Source organism: Callithrix jacchus, chromosome 10 (genome assembly GCF_049354715.1).
Source record: "Callithrix jacchus isolate 240 chromosome 10, calJac240_pri, whole genome shotgun sequence".
Taxonomy (NCBI): Eukaryota; Metazoa; Chordata; class Mammalia; order Primates; family Cebidae; genus Callithrix; species Callithrix jacchus.
In genome coordinates this window covers 5,957,413-5,977,240 of record NC_133511.1, presented here as the reverse complement: position 1 = coordinate 5,977,240, position 19,828 = coordinate 5,957,413, and the positions used below count along the sequence as shown (strand labels likewise).

The 19,828-nt window shown below is 41.9% G+C and overlaps 1 protein-coding gene across 4 annotated transcripts in view; it reads right to left on the bottom strand.

Annotated features, from left to right (window-relative positions):
* Window positions 1-17,070: 17,070 nt before the first annotated feature.
* The window catches only part of AASDHPPT (aminoadipate-semialdehyde dehydrogenase-phosphopantetheinyl transferase), a 78,504-nt gene continuing 75,746 nt past the window's right edge, over window positions 17,071-19,828 (bottom strand). For all 4 annotated transcript variants that reach the window (XM_078339367.1, XM_009006709.5, XM_035264418.3 and 1 more), the window contains one exon: window positions 17,071-19,115. In XM_078339367.1, the coding sequence (XP_078195493.1) occupies window positions 18,951-19,115 (165 nt within the window). In that variant the 3' untranslated portion in view covers window positions 17,071-18,950. The remainder of the gene's footprint in view (window positions 19,116-19,828) is intronic.

Below are 19,828 nucleotides of genomic sequence, written 5' to 3'. Positions count from 1 at the left end.
AATGGATTTGGGGGTCTGAAGGTCAATAAGGAGCAAGTATGCTAAAGTGTGGCACAGTGAAATAAAGTTGAGAAGTGACGAGCTGGAGGTTTGTAACTGGAAAAGTGTTGTAAAGCCGTGTTAAGGAATTTATACTTGAGCCTAGAGAATAAGAGAGTTAAAATCCTCATTTTTCAGGGAAGACAATGGCACGATTTAATTTGATTTGCAAGAAAGATAATTCTGAAAGTATCAACAGGATGGGCTAAAAATTATATTAGTATATATATGGACCATGTAATACCTATGATGCCTTCTTAGAACCAGGACATTCTGTAAAGCTAAACTGGCAAATAAAATGTTTTCTAAAGAAATGCTGAAAACTCCGAGCCCATCTTGAGTACCCTTTAAGCTCATCTAAGTGGCTTTCTTAATTTCCCTAGGAACCTCATGTAAATGAACTCGTGCTCTGAAACCAATGTTTGTTCTTGCCCTGCCTCAAGGTCAGCAGAAAGAAATTCTCTTTCAATTGGCATGTTAGAAATAAAGAGAAGAGGAAAGAAAACCTATTTAAAATAAATCAACCGTTTCTCATGATGAAAACTCTATGCTTTGGCCATAATATATTGCACCTGCTTCTGGCTGATGCCTCCTAAATTAGGCTTTTAAGTGATCAAACACTGCACATTTTCACACACACCCTAAAAATACCATGAAATGCAAGTGACTGGAATAAAACATAAGTAAACTAAGAACCTAAAACTGTCATTTTTCTATAAAATTTAAATAATTGCTTTGGGAACAGTTTTCTATTTGATAGCTACATGAGTATATCTATCTTGACACATCAACTATCTTTGAGAAATACCATTTTTAATGATAATTCTAAATATAAATGTAGTTAAAGTCCAGGGAGAAGTAAACATTTTTTCCCTTAGTAAATTAATCAGGCCGGGTGCAGCACTATGGGAGGCCGAGGCGGGTGGATCACGAGGTCAACAGATCGAGACCATCCTGGTTAACATGGTGAAACCCCGTCTCTACTAAAAATACAAAAAGTTAGCTGGGCATGGTGGCACGTGCCTGTAATCCCAGCTGCTCAGGAGGCTGAGGCAGGAGAATTGCCTGAACCCAGGAGGCGGGGGTTGCGGTGAGCCGAGATCGCGCCATTGCACTCCAGCCTGGGTAACAAGAGTGAAACCCCATCTCAAAAAAAAAAAAAAAATTAATCATGTCCAAAGTTGAAAGGATGTCAGTTTTGCAAAAAGCAATTTTGACAAATGATGTATTTGATATTTGAACCCCGATTTCTGCAAAAAAAAAAAAAAATGCAGGAAGGCTGTGTCCTTAACTAAAAATTATATGCCATTCTTTTTCCCAACTCTGTAAATTCTTTTCCACAGGAAGATTATCCTCAAGGGATTGTATTTATTCAAATTCACTTTTCTTTTAAGATTCCAGGATAAGGCTTTTCTAGCCTAGATCAGCTTTAAAATGGTTTTAATTAATGTTTCAAGATGCACAGCTTAACCCTAAATATTGAAATAAAAGAAAAATACCCCAAATTATTATGATTTTTTTTTTTCGTGAGAGTGTCTTGCTATATCGCCCAGGCTGGCCTCTAACTCCTGGGCTCAAGTGATTCTCCCACCTCAGTCTCCAGAGTAGCTGGGACTACAGATGTGCACTGCTGAGCTTGGCTCAAATTCCTTCTTGCATTGTTAAATAAAACAGGTCTCCAACAATGATACAAACCAAATTTCACTAGATTATGCTTACCTCTTCCATGTTACCAAAAGATTAATATTTTCAGCCAACGTAATGGCCAACTGCACTCATTTATATATGAGGGGTTCCTAGGAAAAAACAGGAATTTATACTTGAAGATTCAGGGTATGTGTTTGTTTTCATTACAATTCACTGCCAATGTTTCACTGTCCACAGGGCTATTTTAGAGCTATTTTAAATCCCTAAATGTATATCAGATTTCACAGATATTGATTATTACCTAAGTCTTTAGCTCTTTTAGTGTTCATATGCTCTGAAAAAATATTTATTTGGATAAAATGCTCTAACCTTTGGTTTTTAGGAGCTACATAGGCTGGACACAGTGGCTCATGCCTGTAATCCCAGCATTTTGGGAGGCTGAAGCAAGTGGATCACAAGGTCAGAAGTTTGAGACCAGCCTGGCAAATATGGTGAAACCCCGTCTCTACTAAAAAATAAAAAAAGAAAAAAATTAGTCAGGCATGGTGGTGGCGCCTGTAATCCCAACTACTTGTGAGGCTGAGGCAGGAGAATCGCTTGAACATGTGGGTGGAGATTGCAGTGAGCTGAGATTGCACCATTGCACTCCAGCCTGGATGACAGAGTGACACTCCATCTAAAAAAAAAAAAAGTGCTACATATACACACAAATAAAAAACCAGTAAACATTTTCCTTATACACAGCTTAAGAGTCAATGAAAGCACCATCTCGGTACTTCCACCTCTCGACACCAATTTAAAAACTATGATTAAATGGCCACTAGAGCATCAACCACAAACTCAGAGCAATAGTTTGAACGTGCAAAATAAAAATCAGAGTTCAACAGTTATAAGTAGTTGCACTGTGACCTATAGTATTTCCACTTACATATCAAAATTATGGACAGCTATTTTTTTGTCAACTTAATGATTTCACAATTGGTATCCACTAGAATTACGTTTTTCAATGCCAACATGATATATACTTTAAAGCAAAGCTCTTTCTAAAATACAAAATCAATTTTAAAAATTTCTATTTTAGGCAATTATCTACACACACAGAGATAATTATATTCATTTAATTATAAATAACTGGCTTTCAAAGCCTACTATGGTTTTCACCAATAAAGCCCTGGATTTCCTCAAGAACATCTGTTACACTCTTCACAAAAGCAACCGCTTTTTCCTTTACATTCTATGATACAATTATAGCCATTGCTCTGAAATTAATTCATTGTGTAATTCTGACACTTTCATAAGAAAACATAACTTAATATTTTTAAATTGTTAAATTGTGCACAATGAATTTAAATGATCATCAAGGACAATTACAGTTTGTAGCAGTAAAACATACAAATAAAACGTCCAAATTCAATTTATGGGGATAATTATTCAGAATCTAAACTTAATCTCATTTCCTCAAATGGGAGACTCCCTTCAAGGGAAGCTTCACTCACAACATCTGAGGCGGAAGTATGGCTTCCCATCATTCATCTTGATGACAATGTGTTATAGAAATAAAAGAATATGCGTTTGAGTCTGTGGAAACTAAATTGAAATCAGAATGACATCATTTATGACTAAATATGACCTCAGAAAAACTGTCTGATTTCCTTGGGCCTCAGATCGTACATTCTTGAAATATGAGTAACTGTGCTTACTTTGTAGTGTGGCGATGATGTTTCAGTTAAGAATATTAGTCAAGTGTTAACAGAATGCCTGAAATTCAAGAGTCCAAAGGTAGAAGGAAGAATTTATACAAATAAATATAGAGATATATTCAGTTATGTGGCAGATCACGACACTTTGGGCAATGGCAGACCACATACCCATAGTGGTTCCATAAGAGTCTAATGGGGCTGAAACACGTCTGTTGCCTGGTGGCATAATAGCTGTTGAACTTCACAGCACCACGCATTACTCATGTGTTTGTGGTGATGGTGTGAACAACCTGCCGCGCTGCCAGTTGCATACAAGTCTATTGCAAACAACTATGTTCGGTACAGAATACTTGATAATAAGTGACTGTCACTGGTTTGTGTATTTACTAGATTACACAGTTAATTGATATTAAAATTTACTCCTACTTCTGTAAAACAGCTTTAGGCAGCCCCTTTAGGTATATTCCAGAAGGCACTGTTATCAAGAGATGACAGATCCCTGTATGTTATTGCCCCTGAGGAACTTCCAGTGGGACAAGATGAGGTGGAAGACAGTGACCCTGATGGTCCTGAATCTGTACAAGCTAATGTGTATGTGTTATGACTTAGATTTTAACAACAAAGTTTAGAAAGTAAGAAAAATTCTCAAAATTTCAAAAGTAGAGAAAAGCTTATAGAATAAGAATATAAAGAATGAAAATATTTTTGTACAGCATACAATGTATTATAAAAGTAAAAACATTTAAAAAATAACATAATTTATAAAGTTTAAAAGCTATAGTCAGCTAAAGTTAATTTATTATTGAAGAAAGAAAAATATTTCTTATAATGATAGTGTGGCCTAGTTCTAGAGTGTTGATAACATCAGCAGGAGTGCACAGGAAGGTCCTAGGCCTCCGCATCGACTCACCACTCTCTCACTGATGCATGCAGGGTAACTTCCAGTCCTGCAGTCTGCATTCATGGTGATCGCCCTACACAAAATGTACCACTAAAAATGTTGCATTAAAAATGGTGTACCACTTTTAATCTTTTATACCATATTTTTACTGTACTTTTTTATGTATAGATATGTTTAGATACATAAATACTTACCCTTTTGCCATAATTGCCTACAGCACTCAGTATAGTAACATGCTGTACAGTTTTGTAGTAGCCTGGGAGCCCTAGGCTCTACCACATAGCCTAGGTGTGTGTGGTAGACTGTTGCGTCTAGGTTTGTGTAAGTATATTCTATAATGTTCACACAATAATGAAATCACCTAATGGATGCATTTCTCATATTATATCCCTTTCATTAAGCAACACATGACTGTAGTTGAAAAGTGGGATATTGGCAAAGAAGGAAAGAGAGTAGCATTATGTGAGCAAATAGAGAGGATGGAAGATCAGTGATTCATCTGAGAAAGTGAATAACTATGTCATGGGGGTAGACACATGCTATGGGATAAATTCTGTCACCCCAAATTTATATGTTAAAGTCCTAAACCCTAGTATCTCAGAATGTGACAGTATTTTGACGTAAGATAATTAAGGGGTAATTAGGGTTAAGTGATATCCTTAGTGTGGACACTAACCCAATATGACCGGTGTCCTCCTAAGAAGAGATAAAGACACAGATAACATAAAGGAAAGACCATGCGAAATGCAGGGAGAAGAGGGTCATCTACAAGCCAAGGCGAGTCCTCAGAAGAAACTGACCCTACTAACACCCTAATCTCAGACTTCTAGCCCCTCAGGACTGTGAGGAGATAAATTTCTCTTTAAGCCACATAGTCTGTGGTACTTTGTTATGCCAGCTCTAGACAACTAAAACAAAAACGCATCATTCGTTCATTTAACAAATAGTCGTGGAGCTTTTATATCGGCTAGGCACTGTTATAGACCATGGGAAAATAGGAATAAACAAAACTAGCTTAAATCCCTGTCCTCCTTGGATCTTATAGTCTGGCAAGGACTGGAGCAGAGACAGACAATAATCAAGACACTAACATACATGGTGTGCTAGATGGTGGTGAAGTCCCACAGGGAAAATGAAGCAGAGAATGGAGATCCAGAGTGTTGAGGATGGGAAATGGAATGATGTGCAATGTTAAAGTGTCCAGCGGAAGGTTGCTGAGAAGATGACTGTCAGGTAAATATCTGATGGAAGTAAGCGAGCCACGTGGGTATCCGGGAGAACATTCCAGACAAAGGGACAAGTGTCAAGGCCTGAAGCAGGACTGTGCCTTGCCTGGTATATTCAAGAAACAGGGAGGAGCCCAGAGTGGCTGCAGTGAACAAGGACTGTGCCTGGTATATTCAAGAAACAGGGAGGAGCCCACAGTGGCTGCAGTGAACAAGGACTGTGCCTGGTATATTCAAGAAACAGGGAGGAGCCCAGAGTGGCTGCAGTGAACAAGGACTGTGCCTGGTATGTACAAGAAACAGGGAGGAGCCCAGACTGACTGCAGTGAACAAGGACTGTGCCTGGTATGTACAAGAAACAGGGAGGAGCCCAGACTGACTGCAGTGAACAAGGACTGTGCCTGGTATGTACAAGAAACAGGGAGGAGCCCAGAGTGGCTGCAGTGAACAAGGACTGTGCCTGGTATGTACAAGAAACAGGGAGGAGCCCAGAGTGGCTGCAGTGAACAAGGACTGTGCCTGGTATGTACAAGAAACAGGGAGGAGCCCAGACTGACTGCAGTGAACAAGGACTGTGCCTGGTATGTACAAGAAACAGGGAGGAGCCCAGACTGACTGCAGTGAACAAGGACTGTGCCTGGTATGTACAAGAAACAGGGAGGAGCCCAGAGTGGCTGCAGTGAACAAGGACTGTGCCTGGTATGTACAAGAAACAGGGAGGAGCCCAGAGTGGCTGCAGTGAACAAGGACTGTGCCTGGTATGTACAAGAAACAGGGAGGAGCCCAGAGTGGCTGCAGTGAACAAGGACTGTGCCTGGTATGTACAAGAAACAGGGAGGAGCCCAGAGTGGTTGCAGTGAACAAGGACTGTGCCTGGTATATTCAAGAAACAGGGAGGAGCCCGGAGTGGCTGCAGTGAACAAGGACTGTGCCTGGTATATTCAAGAAACAGGGAGGAGCCCAGAGTGGTTGCAGTGAACAAGGACTGTGCCTGGTATATTCAAGAAACAGGGAGGAGCCCACAGTGGCTGCAGTGAACAAGGACTGTGCCTGGTATGTACAAGAAACAGGGAGGAGCCCAGAGTGGCTGCAGTGAACAAGGACTGTGCCTGGTATGTACAAGAAACAGGGAGGAGCCCAGAGTGGCTGCAGTGAACAAGGACTGTGCCTGGTATATTCAAGAAACAGGGAGGAGCCCAGAGTGGCTGCAGTGAACAAGGACTGTGCCTGGTATGTACAAGAAACAGGGAGGAGCCCAGAGTGGCTGCAGTGAACAAGGACTGTGCCTGGTATGTACAAGAAACAGGGAGGAGCCCAGAGTGGTTGCAGTGAACAAGGACTGTGCCTGGTATGTACAAGAAACAGGGAGGAGCCCAGAGTGGCTGCAGTGAACAAGGACTGTGCCTGGTATATTCAAGAAACAGGGAGGAGCCCAGAGTGGCTGCAGTGAACAAGGACTGTGCCTGGTATGTACAAGAAACAGGGAGGAGCCCAGAGTGGCTGCAGTGAACAAGGACTGTGCCTGGTATATTCAAGAAACAGGGAGGAGCCCAGAGTGGCTGCAGTGAACAAGGACTGTGCCTGGTATGTACAAGAAACAGGGAGGAGCCCAGAGTGGCTGCAGTGAACAAGGACTGTGCCTGGTATGTACAAGAAACAGGGAGGAGCCCAGAGTGGCTGCAGTGAACAAGGACTATGCCTGGTATGTACAAGAAACAGGGAGGAGCCCAGAGTGGCTGCAGTGAACAAGGACTGTGCCTGGTATGTACAAGAAACAGGGAGGAGCCCAGAGTGGCTGCAGTGAACAAGGACTGTGCCTGGTATGTACAAGAAACAGGGAGGAGCCCAGAGTGGTTGCAGTGAACAAGGACTGTGCCTGGTATATTCAAGAAACAGGGAGGAGCCCAGAGTGGCTGCAGTGAACAAGGACTGTGCCTGGTATATTCAAGAAACAGGGAGGAGCCCAGAGTGGCTGCAGTGAACAAGGACTGTGCCTGGTATGTACAAGAAACAGGGAGGAGCCCAGAGTGGCTGCAGTGAACAAGGACTGTGCCTGGTATGTACAAGAAACAGGGAGGAGCCCAGAGTGGCTGCAGTGAACAAGGACTATGCCTGGTATGTACAAGAAACAGGGAGGAGCCCAGAGTGGCTGCAGTGAACAAGGACTGTGCCTGGTATGTACAAGAAACAGGGAGGAGCCCAGAGTGGCTGCAGTGAACAAGGACTGTGCCTGGTATGTACAAGAAACAGGGAGGAGCCCAGACTGACTGCAGTGAACAAGGACTGTGCCTGGTATGTACAAGAAACAGGGAGGAGCCCAGAGTGGCTGCAGTGAACAAGGACTGTGCCTGGTATGTACAAGAAACAGGGAGGAGCCCAGAGTGGTTGCAGTGAACAAGGACTGTGCCTGGTATGTACAAGAAACAGGGAGGAGCCCAGACTGACTGCAGTGAACAAGGACTGTGCCTGGTATATTCAAGAAACAGGGAGGAGCCCACAGTGGCTGCAGTGAACAAGGACTGTGCCTGGTATGTACAAGAAACAGGGAGGAGCCCAGAGTGGCTGCAGTGAACAAGGACTGTGCCTGGTATATTCAAGAAACAGGGAGGAGCCCAGAGTGGCTGCAGTGAACAAGGACTGTGCCTGGTATATTCAAGAAACAGGGAGGAGCCCACAGTGGCTGCAGTGAACAAGGACTGTGCCTGGTATGTACAAGAAACAGGGAGGAGCCCAGAGTGGCTGCAGTGAACAAGGACTGTGCCTGGTATATTCAAGAAACAGGGAGGAGCCCAGAGTGGCTGCAGTGAACAAGGACTGTGCCTGGTATGTACAAGAAACAGGGAGGAGCCCAGAGTGGCTGCAGTGAACAAGGACTGTGCCTGGTATATTCAAGAAACAGGGAGGAGCCCAGAGTGGCTGCAGTGAACAAGGGAGAATAGCTTCAGTAACTGTGGTTTTTGCCGTTGGCATTTGCCGTTTGATATTGGAATACATTCTTAAATAAATGTGGTTATGTTAATATATCATTTTAATGGGCATTTCTCGCTTTTTTTTTTCTAATGACTTATTACTTACTGTTTATGTTTATTTTAGACTATGGAAATGATATTAGACAAAAAGCAACTTCAAGTCTTTTCTTATTTAAGTTCAAAATGGGCTGTAAAGCAGCAGAGACAACTCGCAACATCCACAACTCGTTTGGCCCAGGAACAGCTAATGGATGTACAGCGTAGTGGGGGTTAAGAAGTTTTGCAAAGGAGACGAGAACCTTGAAGATGAGGACTGTACTGGCCGGCCATTGGAAACTGACAACCACCGATTGAGGCCACCATCAAACCCTCTTAACTCCACAGGAAGTTGCCAAAGAGCTCAATGTTGACCATTCTACTGTCATTCAGCACTTGAAGAAAATTAGGAAGGTGAAAAAACTTAAGTGGGTGCCTCACGAATTAAGTGAAAATTTAAAAAGTGGGGTTTTCTCCTATTCCATGCAACAACTATTTCTTGATCGGATTATGATGTGTGATGAAAAGTGGATTTTACATGATAACTGGCAATGACCAGCTCAGTGGCTGGACCTAGAAGCAGCTCCAAAGCACTTCCCAAAGCCAAACTTGCAAAACGAAAAGGTCACGGTCACTGTTTGGTGGTCCATGCACTGTATCAGCCAGGCTGCCTTTTCCTTGAGTGGGTTTTGCAAACAGGGGTTGGGGAAGGCACTGGCAGAAGTCTAGGTAGAAAGGGAAATACGATGATCATCCTCTTGCCTGCCTGCCCTGTAGTGGCTTGGAAATAGCTGTGTTCCTCAGCATCACAGCGTCTGGCATAGCCTTCTCCTCCATAGACAGAGCTCATGGGTTCAGGAAGCACATGTGCGTTTTAGGAGTAGAAAGTTCTGGCTCTTGCATAGCCTGGGCTGCTGCACTGTTTCTCGTACATTTCTGTTATTCTTGCCTACAGCCTCTTTGACCATTTCTTTTGGTCATGCCATCCGTTTCCTGCTATAACCCTGTATAATACAGTACTTTGTACCGTGAGTAGCCCTGGGAAGGTGGAATACTAGAATTGGATTGCTCACATATTTGATGTATATACAAATAAATGACTTCCTCAGGGAAATTAATGCTTATCATTGGTGGCAAGTGTTGATGTCATAGTTGCTCACATTATCACTAGCAGTGGTCCGGAGACATGGAATACAAGTGGGGGGCATTGTCGGAAGATCAATTGGCTGTGGCACATGGTCACTACAGTCATGGTAGCGATTAGAGGGATTCTTGGGAGGACTGGCTCTTTGAATATCTAGAGCATATACACAGGGAAAAGAATAAATTGAAAGCAAAGGGAAAAAATGGGTGAAAATGGAAAGCATCAGAAAATCTATGGCAACTCTAGGGGAGTATCTTGTATTTTGTAGATAGAGCTGAGAAGCAAGCCTGGAGCTTTCACTTTAAGGGCTACAGACTTGTAACACCAATTACTGGCTAGTACTGTGCTCTCATGCTAAGGTAAGGGCATTGGCATGGACGGAGTGGGGCCTTCAGAAATGAGATGGGGACATCTGGGTCACCACAGGCACGGCTGAGAAACTCGAACCTTTTACATTCCCATGAAACTTCCCTACTGGCAGAGGCAGCCCCATGTGTCTGAGGGGAAGGTCTTACCTCCTGATATAGTTTGAAATTTCATGTTGAATTTTAATCCCCAATGTTGGGAGTGGGGCCTGGTGGGAAGTGAACAGATCATGCGGGCAGGTTTCTAATGAATGGTTCAGCACCATCCCCTTGGTGCTGTCCTTGTGATAGTGATTTCTCCTGAGAGCTGGTTGCTGTAAAGCAGGTGGCACCTCCCCGTCACTTTCTCACTTGTTTCTGCTTTCCGGTTACTCCCCCTTCACTTTCCTCCATGAGTGAAAACTTCCTGAGCTCTCCCTAGAAGCTAAGCACATGCCAGCATCATGCTTCCTGTAAACCTGCAGAACCATGAGCCAGTTACAACTTTTTCTTTATAAATGACTGAATCTCAAGTGTTTCTTTATAGCAACACAAGAATAGCCCAGTGCACATCCCCTCCTGCCCTGAAAAGGAAAAACAGTGTATCAGTGAATTCACCTGAGATGGTTCTCCTGCCTCTTCCTCAGCCCAGCGTTGGAAACAGAAGTTTTGCCTGAGCCCCTTCCTCCAATAAACAGAAAAACAGACAAGAGAGGTACCACAGTTACGGGTCCTTGTCTTAAGCAAGCAGCGTTAGAAGGTGAGCTTCCCGCACTTCCTGCTCGGGACTGCTTTGACTTCTAATGTTTTTCCTTATAGATCTTGCACTACTGGGCAGTTCCCCCCAGCAGGCCACAGCCACCCAGAAGCTGGAGGGAGCCAGCAGCACAAGTGAAAAGGCACACAGGCAAAAAGCCACACCCAGGCAAGAGAAAAGCAGCCACCACCCGGAACCTGCGCTGGTCTCTAGCTCCACTGGTGGCCCATGGGAGAAATTTCATGTGTTCCTTGTTTACAAGCTCTGCTAAGATTTAAGTACAATTTAAAAATTTTAAGACCTTTTTCCGATAATGGCCCCTGTTGTTATTCCAACCCTACCTCTACCATAGCTATCTCAAAATCCTATTAGAATGGAACGATAGCCTCTGAAGGGAGAAAAATCACAGCAAACCACGAATTAAAGAGCAATCAAAAGCGAGCCAAATGGCTTTGCTCCTCAGTAGAAAAGAATTTCCTCATTGACTGATAAGTTGCAAAACCTGTTCGCTATCTTAAAAGGCAAAGCTATTGGCACAAGCCTTATTTACCCTTAAATTTCTACGTTTAGACGACAAATTTCAATCAGCTGTAGAAAAGCACGTTGCTCGAGCAGACAGAAACAAAAAGTGAGACTAAGAAAAGAGACTGCGTAAAAAGAAAACAGGGAAAGAGAGAAAGACAGGGAAGCAAAGAGGGAAGGAAAGATAAGGAAAGAGAAGTAGAGAAAGAAATGTTAAAAAAAGTTATGCAGATACAAGAATGCACCTTTAGTAAGAAAGGTTATAAAACAAAGGTAAGGCATGTTGAAGGTTGTCTGTGAAGGTCATGAAGAGTGTTATGGGAACGAATTGATGCAGAAAATCTTGTCTAATATCTGTTTCGAAGGTGTAAGCAAGTTTGAAAACATTGTAAAAGAAATTTTGTTTGTAAACATATTGGCTAAAGTTAAAGAATTCTCATCCAGTTTTTCTGTAAACGAGACATTAAAGCACAACAGGTTTTTCTTAAAGCACTAACCTGCTCTTTTACAGAGATTACAAAAGGTCTCTTAGCAGAGGCACAACCCCTCGAATTTCCAGTACACCAGCAGCAGCCTGGAGACCTACGTCCTCATCACAGGATGGAAAGAAGAAAAACTGGAGTCAGCCTAAGAGAGACTCTGCAAGACCCACAACTTCAGGCAATGCAGCTTCCTCAAAGCACTCACGCCCTGGACATCACCTGGGGAATGCTGAAAGGAGAAGGCAGGAGGCTGAGCGAATCCTGCTCCCGACGCAGACCTCATTCACTCTAGATAGTGTATTATTTATCCTCTCACTCCGTCTGCAACCTGTGTCTGCTACACTCCATTGAGCCCAGCTTCGAAATCTGCCTTTTTCCTACCCTGTCACTTACACGATGACTCCCTTTCCCAGCTTCCAACAGTGCAATGGCTTAGCTAGGAGGGATACATTTACTCTCAGTGGGGACACTCAATATATAACGGCACACATTGGACTAAGGTGCCGGGTAACACTATGTATCATTCCGCTATCCTCCCACTGTGTTAAGTTATAAAGGTCTAATCCTTACTGTGTACCTGCCCAAAAACAGCTATGGCTACATCATGGCAAAGGAGATACCTTAACATTCTTAGCGGCAGGTAGCCTCAAACCAGGCAATGTAACCCATGCCGCTTTCCCAAACATTCCCTCCATTGTTCTTTAGGAACAAAGGCAGGAAAGTGACGGATTCCACTTTGGTTGGGAGGTCTGTCATGGGACAAGCCCACAGCCTCCAGTTAGGCAATTATAACATCTTAGACTGGAGCCCCCACACCGATTGCAAAGCAGCCTTACGAATGTCTTCATCCGCCACAGCATTCATCACAGTTTCATAGCCACATCTTCTTCCCCTATGATTTGGGCCAATGGGGGGGATGAGATATCCCAGACCCCAAGTAAAGTCCGTGCCACCCAAAGACACCTTATGGCACCTGGGACATCTCAGCACTTCCCTTAACGCCTGGCATGGGACATATCATAATTCTAGTCGCAACTGTGCTATAACCTTTATCCCTAATCACACTGATCGGTGCCTGATTTGCACTACCCATCCATTTGTTTTCCTTATGGGAACCAACATTTCCATTACACCCCAAGGCCCCAAGTTCGTGACCTGAGTAGAGACAGACTTGGTTTGCCTCATGTATCACTAATCAAAACATATCTAATTTAAAAATTACTAGTGTCATGGTATTAAGACCATCTGAGGCATTCCTACCAGTCAATTTAACACGCGATTTGCAAGCTTCCTCTGCCCTTGTCACCTTAGAACGTGTCCTATCCCAGGTCGGACACACAAGATTCATAGTTACACTTATAGCCTTCATAGTCTCAGCCATAGTCATCCTGGCAACTGCCAGCGTTGTAGTGGCATCTGTTACTGAGTCAGCACAAACAGCTGCTTTTGTAGAAAACCTGGCCGAAAAATGTGTCTAATGAACTTCTCTAGCAGCAAGGTATGGATCCTGCAGGTCTGCAAGCCCTTGAGTTTGCCGTGGAATGTGGGGGGGAGCGACAAGGTACAATGGCATTCCGAGAGCAGTTCAGCTGAGACTGGGAACATGAACATGTCTGTGTCACTTCTCTACCATGGAGTCTATATAGTTGGGACGAGATGAAACAACACCCCCAGAGACCCTTTCATGACAATTTAACAGCAGATGTAAAGCACTTAATTAGAATCCCTTCACACTACAGGTCTACATACCCAACAAACAGCCATATGGAAAGGTGTGCAAGATCATCTCTCCTGGTTAGACTCTGTTCCTGGGAGACTCTCCTCCACTGGAAAAGAACGTTGCTAATTGTACTTATAATTGTCTTATGTTATTTGTTAATTCTAGGATGCAAAGCTGGAATAAGAGCAATGCTCAGCCGATGGCTGAGCACACTCGTGCCTGTCAGTCAACGGAGGCTGATATTAGAAACATAAAAGGGGGGATGCTGGGGCTCACTCAGGATGGCGGCAGAAATAATAAGGGAAAGTTACAGAATATGATAACAAACCCTTTTGGAAGGCCTAAGGGTTTTTTATTACTCGGCTGAAGGCAGCCTTGTCCCTGTAGTTAAATAATTAGATAAACTCCCCACATTCCTTTGTCTTTGCTCTAACTAGCTTGTTTACTCATGTAAACTTTGAGCCATAGGGTCCTTTGGGGGAAGAGGTCGACCAGGGAAATAATCCTTTCATGGTGTTTGCTCTGGGCATTGGTACCTGAACTTTAATCTTTTGAAAAACTACTCTGTTAACCATGTTAATTATCCACAATGCACTTATTCAAAGCCTTTGTTGTTAAATCTATACTGAATAAATGCGAGGAAGAACTAGTGGTTGTTGCATAGCTGCGATCTCACTCATCAGGAAGTGCCCAACCCCCGAGTCCATTCATTCACTGTACTCTGTTTGAGTGTATTTATTCATCCGCCACAGAATCAGGGTCTGCAGGACAGACCCCCACAAGTGGTGACCCCGACATGACCGATGTCACACATCCTAATGTTTCAATCCTAATATGGAAATAGAAGATTTAATCACAAGGCTAGGTGAGGTGGCTCACGCCTGTAATCCCAGCACTTTGGAAGGCTGAGGCAGGAGGATCACCTGAGGACAGGAGTTTGAGACCAGCCAGACAACATGGAGAAACCCGGTCTTTACCAAAAATACAAAATTACCTGGGAGTGGTGGTGCATGCCTGTAATCCCAGCTACTCGGGAGGCTGAGACAGGAGAATCACTTGAACCCAGGAGGTAGAGATTGTGCTGAGCCAAGATCATGCCACTGCACTCCAGCCTGGGCGACAAGAGCCAAGATCATGCCACTGCACTCCACCCTGGGCGACAAGAGCCAAGATCACACCACTGCACTCCAGCCCGGGCGACAAGAGCCAAGATCACGCCACTGCACTCCAGCCTGGGCGACAAGAGCCAAGATCACACCACTGCACTCCAGCCCGGGCGACAAGAGCCAAGATCACACCACTGCACTCCAGCCCGGGCGACAAGAGCCAAGATCATACCACTGCACTCCAGCCCGGGAGACAAGAGCCAAGATCACGCCACTGCACTCCAGCCCGGGCGACAAGAGCCAAGATCACACCACTGCACTCCAGCCCGGGCGACAAGAGCCAAGATCACACCACTGCACTCCAGCCTGGGCGACAAGAGCGAAACTCCATCTCAAAAAAAAAAAGATTTAATCACAAAACACTACACATACACAAATAAGAGTATAAAACTGCAAAATACTGGAGATTATCTCTGGAGAGGGAAAGATGAAGGAGTGGTAACTGGGAGGCAGTGGTAAGTGGGGGACAGGAAGGAAGTCTTTAGCTGCAAACTGCATTTGTTTTATTCCTGAAATGAGGGGAAAAAGATCTGAAGCGATTATGACAAAATGCCAACACATGTTAAACCTAGCTATTGGCTACATGTCATTATTTCATGGAATAAGCAAAAGCCACATATAAAGGCCTCTCCTTCTGTGCCCCAGGATTGCTGGTTGTTAAATATTTATTAGCACACCACTAAGCATAGTGGTTGAATTAGGTTCTGGATCTAAAGATCAGAGCCTAACTGATCAAATAACAAGCTTCACTATTGAATGGATAACCTTTGGTAAGTTGTTTAAGAATTTGTAACTTACTTTTCCCATCAATACAACTCCATAAAGTTATGAGAATAGCCTGATACATGAGTACTTAAGATGCAAAATAGCTTCAATGTAAATACCATAGGACATACACAGCAGTTACCTGACATTAACTGGTAAACCGGAAATATATCCAAAGACTTTTGCCAATCCCCAATTCACAAACACTATAAGGTATATTTATTTCCTTCATAAAAATGAAATCCAGCATTCATTAGCTCTCTTCACACCCTCTTTAAAAGTACTGATACTTGGAGTTGTTTTCAGGAATATTTTAAACCAAAGATATATTTGCATATGTATATTTAGAAATCTATTTGGTCCTCAAGTTCAGATGGCAATAGTTTAACTACTGAGGAGCTGCGGAGTTACTCAAACATAACTAGTATTTGAGTTTCAGATACTGAATAGAGGTAATAATTCTAATTTTGATTGTAAAAATTTTAATTGAAAATTTATCCAAATCTTTTAAACTTCTGAATCTGAAATGGAAGAGACACAAATATACAGATTCATTTCAAAAATCAATTTATGAGAGTTCCCATGGAGGAAACATTAGGAGAGACCAATACAGCCATACATTCGTCAGTATGGTATAAGTGGACCCTGCAGGCATGACTATGAAGCAGCAGGTGCCAGCCCAGCACAAAACTTGGCATCAAATATTTTGGAAGAAGTGGATATAAACATAGAATTAACAAACAGCTTCATGTGGAGGGGGATAGGATAATGGGTCCCTATACCACTAGATCCCTATACCACTCTGCATAGGGGGACTGCCTCTTCCTCTCATAAATCTCAAAAAAATGTAACTCCTATGCCTGTGTTGTTCGCCAAAAGCTATTCCACATATAATAAATCTCAGACGTGAGAGATAACAAATGGGGAAACAGGGACTCTAACATAGGGGAGGCAAACAATCCCCAGGATCATGGCAAAGGAGATTCCAGGATTACAGCTGTACGCCAGCCACAGAAGGCAGAAAGTCCAACTGGACAAAGCAGATTGCTCTAGGAGTGATTTTTTTAAAGACGAATGAAACTGATGGAATAACTGGTGTCTCTCAGTGCACAGAGAAGACATTCATACAAATGGTAGAAATCTATGCAAAGTCAATTAAATCAGGGAAATAAAAAATTAGTATATGGCAAGGATAATACATCACTCAGCTGTACACAGCAGTTACATAATCTAAATAAGGTGCACATATTCTTAGTGTAATCAGAGTCAACAATGTAAACACTGAATTATGATATAATTATGTTGGGAGGAGAAAAGGGAATGAAAAGGGAACGTGTAATGCTGGGGGGCAGAAGAAGGAAGCTTTGAGAATCAAAGGAACAATGCTTGAAATTTAAAAATCTAGTAAAAGCAATATAAGCATGTCAATTAGAGATATGGTAATAAATAACAAGAAACAGCTAACAGAGTTGAAAGGGCTTGCCCCGGAGACAGGAAATGGAAGAAGTCAAAGCAGTGAGCTTTTCCTTAGGAAAATCTTATAGATCTATTTAATTTTTTAAAGCTATGTACACATGAAACTTTGATTACAAGTTACAGAAAAACTAGAAACTAAAAAACACAAATCCAATGCAGTATCAGGCTCATAGAAATTCCGTAACAAATGCACTTTTTTATTATTATAACGACAAGACAAAGTTTTTCACAACACCATTACACTCATGCTAGGGATAACAATACTTCCTCTATTATAAATGTTACTTGACCTTCATTTACTATGCTTGGCATAACTGGGCATGCTTAATAAAATAAAAAAATTATAAAACATTCCATTTTTTTTAAAGATGGGGTTTCACCATATTGGTCAGGCTAGTCTCGAACTCCTGACCTCAGGTGATCCACCCACCTCAGCCTCCCAAAGTGCTGGGATTACAGGCGTGAGCCACCGTGCCTGGCTCATTCAATTTTTTTTAACGAATCAAAGTACCTAATTTATACAATTTGCACACAACTTTTAATGTGAGTAATAGAAACAATGAAATTATTTGACTTACTGATACATAAGACTTTAACTCCAAGACATGCAATCAATCACATAATAAATTTTTGTCATCAGTATGGTCTTGGCATCTTATATATTATGTTCCCACTTTAAATTAAGTACTACTTGCTCAGAGGAAAACAGGTAAAGACAACAAACAGACGGTTCACATTAAGAGGAATACGAGAAGCCAGTAACAACACTAACATATCGACCTCATTTGTAATGAAGAAATACGAATTTAAAAGATGACATATCATTTTTTACTTATATTGGCAATTTGACAGAGTATTTTGGCTGGGTGGGGGGAGGGAGGTCAACATATACAGCACTAATTAGAGGGGTAAATTGTACAATTAAAACCCTGTGAATCAGTCAAACCATTCCACTGTCAGAAACTTTCTCAAGGACACAATTAAGCATGTACCTCAAAACGTACAAGGACATTCACTAGGCCACTGCTTGTAGTAACAAACTGCAGATAATCAAAATGTCTTAACACAGTAAAAACATGAAAATTATGGCATACCTTTCTCATGGGAAGGCAGCGGGCTTCCCATTCCATTCTTCAAACCTACCTTAGCTTTTCTCTTTTCAACAGAGCCTACCAGAGAATAAAAATGTTCGACAGTGCCTTCCTCGGTAACCCGATCTGAGGCAATGGAAACTGAGAGGAAATCTTTTGGAGGCTTTTGTTAAAAGTCTGCCTCATGAATAAAACAAATGAGAGAAGAAATGGCCTTTTCTGCCTTTGAGACACAATTTTACAAAGACGTAAAACTAGAAGTTATAGTAGCAGCAGCTCTTATGATTGAGAGGTGGATTAGCCAAAGGCAAAACCAACCGAGGTCAAGGCAAAAAAAGCATGTCTTTAATGACACCCCTGAACCCTGTGTTACCTTCAACAACGTCCTTGGTTGCTTAAGCCAATTATATCTGGACACTGTTACCTCTGACCAAAAACATCCTAACTTTTATTAGCTATACAACAGAGTACATTAGAAGCACATATTCTTAGGTTACAGAGGTCTATTTATGAACAGTAGATGGGTAGTTAAAAAAAAAATTATAAAAACAGTATGTTCCCATGTTTTTAAAAAATCAAAATGTGTAAATATGGATTCATTTTCCAAGAAAAGGGCATGGAAAGATACTCAAGGTTTTTAGAGTAGTTTTCTCTGAAAGATGGCATTTAAATGTTTCCTTTTGCTTACGTGCATTTTCTATTTTTTTTCTACATTTAGCATGTATCACTTTAAAATTCTGCCATCCTTCTTATTAATTCAATGCAATTTGGGAGAGAAATAGGTAAACAAGTATTCCAGTGAGCTATCTTGAATTGGAAGTCTGCTTTTTTTTTTTAAATGGGAAAAGTTTCTGTTCTTTAAAAAACCTTTGTGAAATGAAGTTTGATGCTAACGAGCATTTATTTTTCAGTGAATGTGGAAGATTACAAACAGTTTTCATTTCCCTCTGTTATTCAGGGAATCATCATGACTTTGTACCATTTCGTATTGGAATTTCTTCTGTGAAGCAAAAACAGTCCCAAAATGAAGGATCTTCAGGTGTCATGGGAACAGCAGATGATATTAAATCATTATAGTTTAGAATCGTAAATTGCCTCTGGGTTGGTTTAGAATCATCTTGAGATGGAACCTAAAAGAGAAAAGCAGATTATCTTATTGTTATATTGCGCATTAATCTTATGATCAATTTCATAATCATGAAAATAAGACCAACTTACATTTCAGTTCTATTAAATGACAACACAGCAGGATCCAGAACATCGTGTTTATTTCTTTTGTATTCCTATCTTGTTAGTGTTGCCAATACAACAAATAAAAAAATAAGAACTAGAAAACCTGGTTCTTGAACTTCTTTATATAATAACCTGTGTTATTTAAAATGTAAATTTACTGGGCCCCACATCCAAAAAGTGTACTTCATGATAGAAGTTAGAAGAGATCCCAAAATCTGTGGTTTTAACAAGCGGTCAGGTGATTTGGACCGAAGTGAGTAAGAAGGTGAACTTCTGTGAAATACGACTCTAGACGGTGGGTCTGATAAAACTGCCGTAACTATACACAGATGTGTCTTCTTTATTTATTCAATACTAAACTCAAACTGTATCTTATATTCTGAGATGGAGCCCTTGTTCACTGTATCTTTTATTCTGAGATGGATCCCTTGTTCACTGTATCTTATATTCTGAGACAGATCCCTTGTTCACTGTATCTTATATTCTGAGATAGATCCCTTGTTCACTGTATCTTATATTCTGAGATGGATCCCTTGTTCACTGTATCTTATATTCTGAGACAGATCCCTTGTTCACTGTATCTTATATTCTGAGATAGATCCCTTGTTCA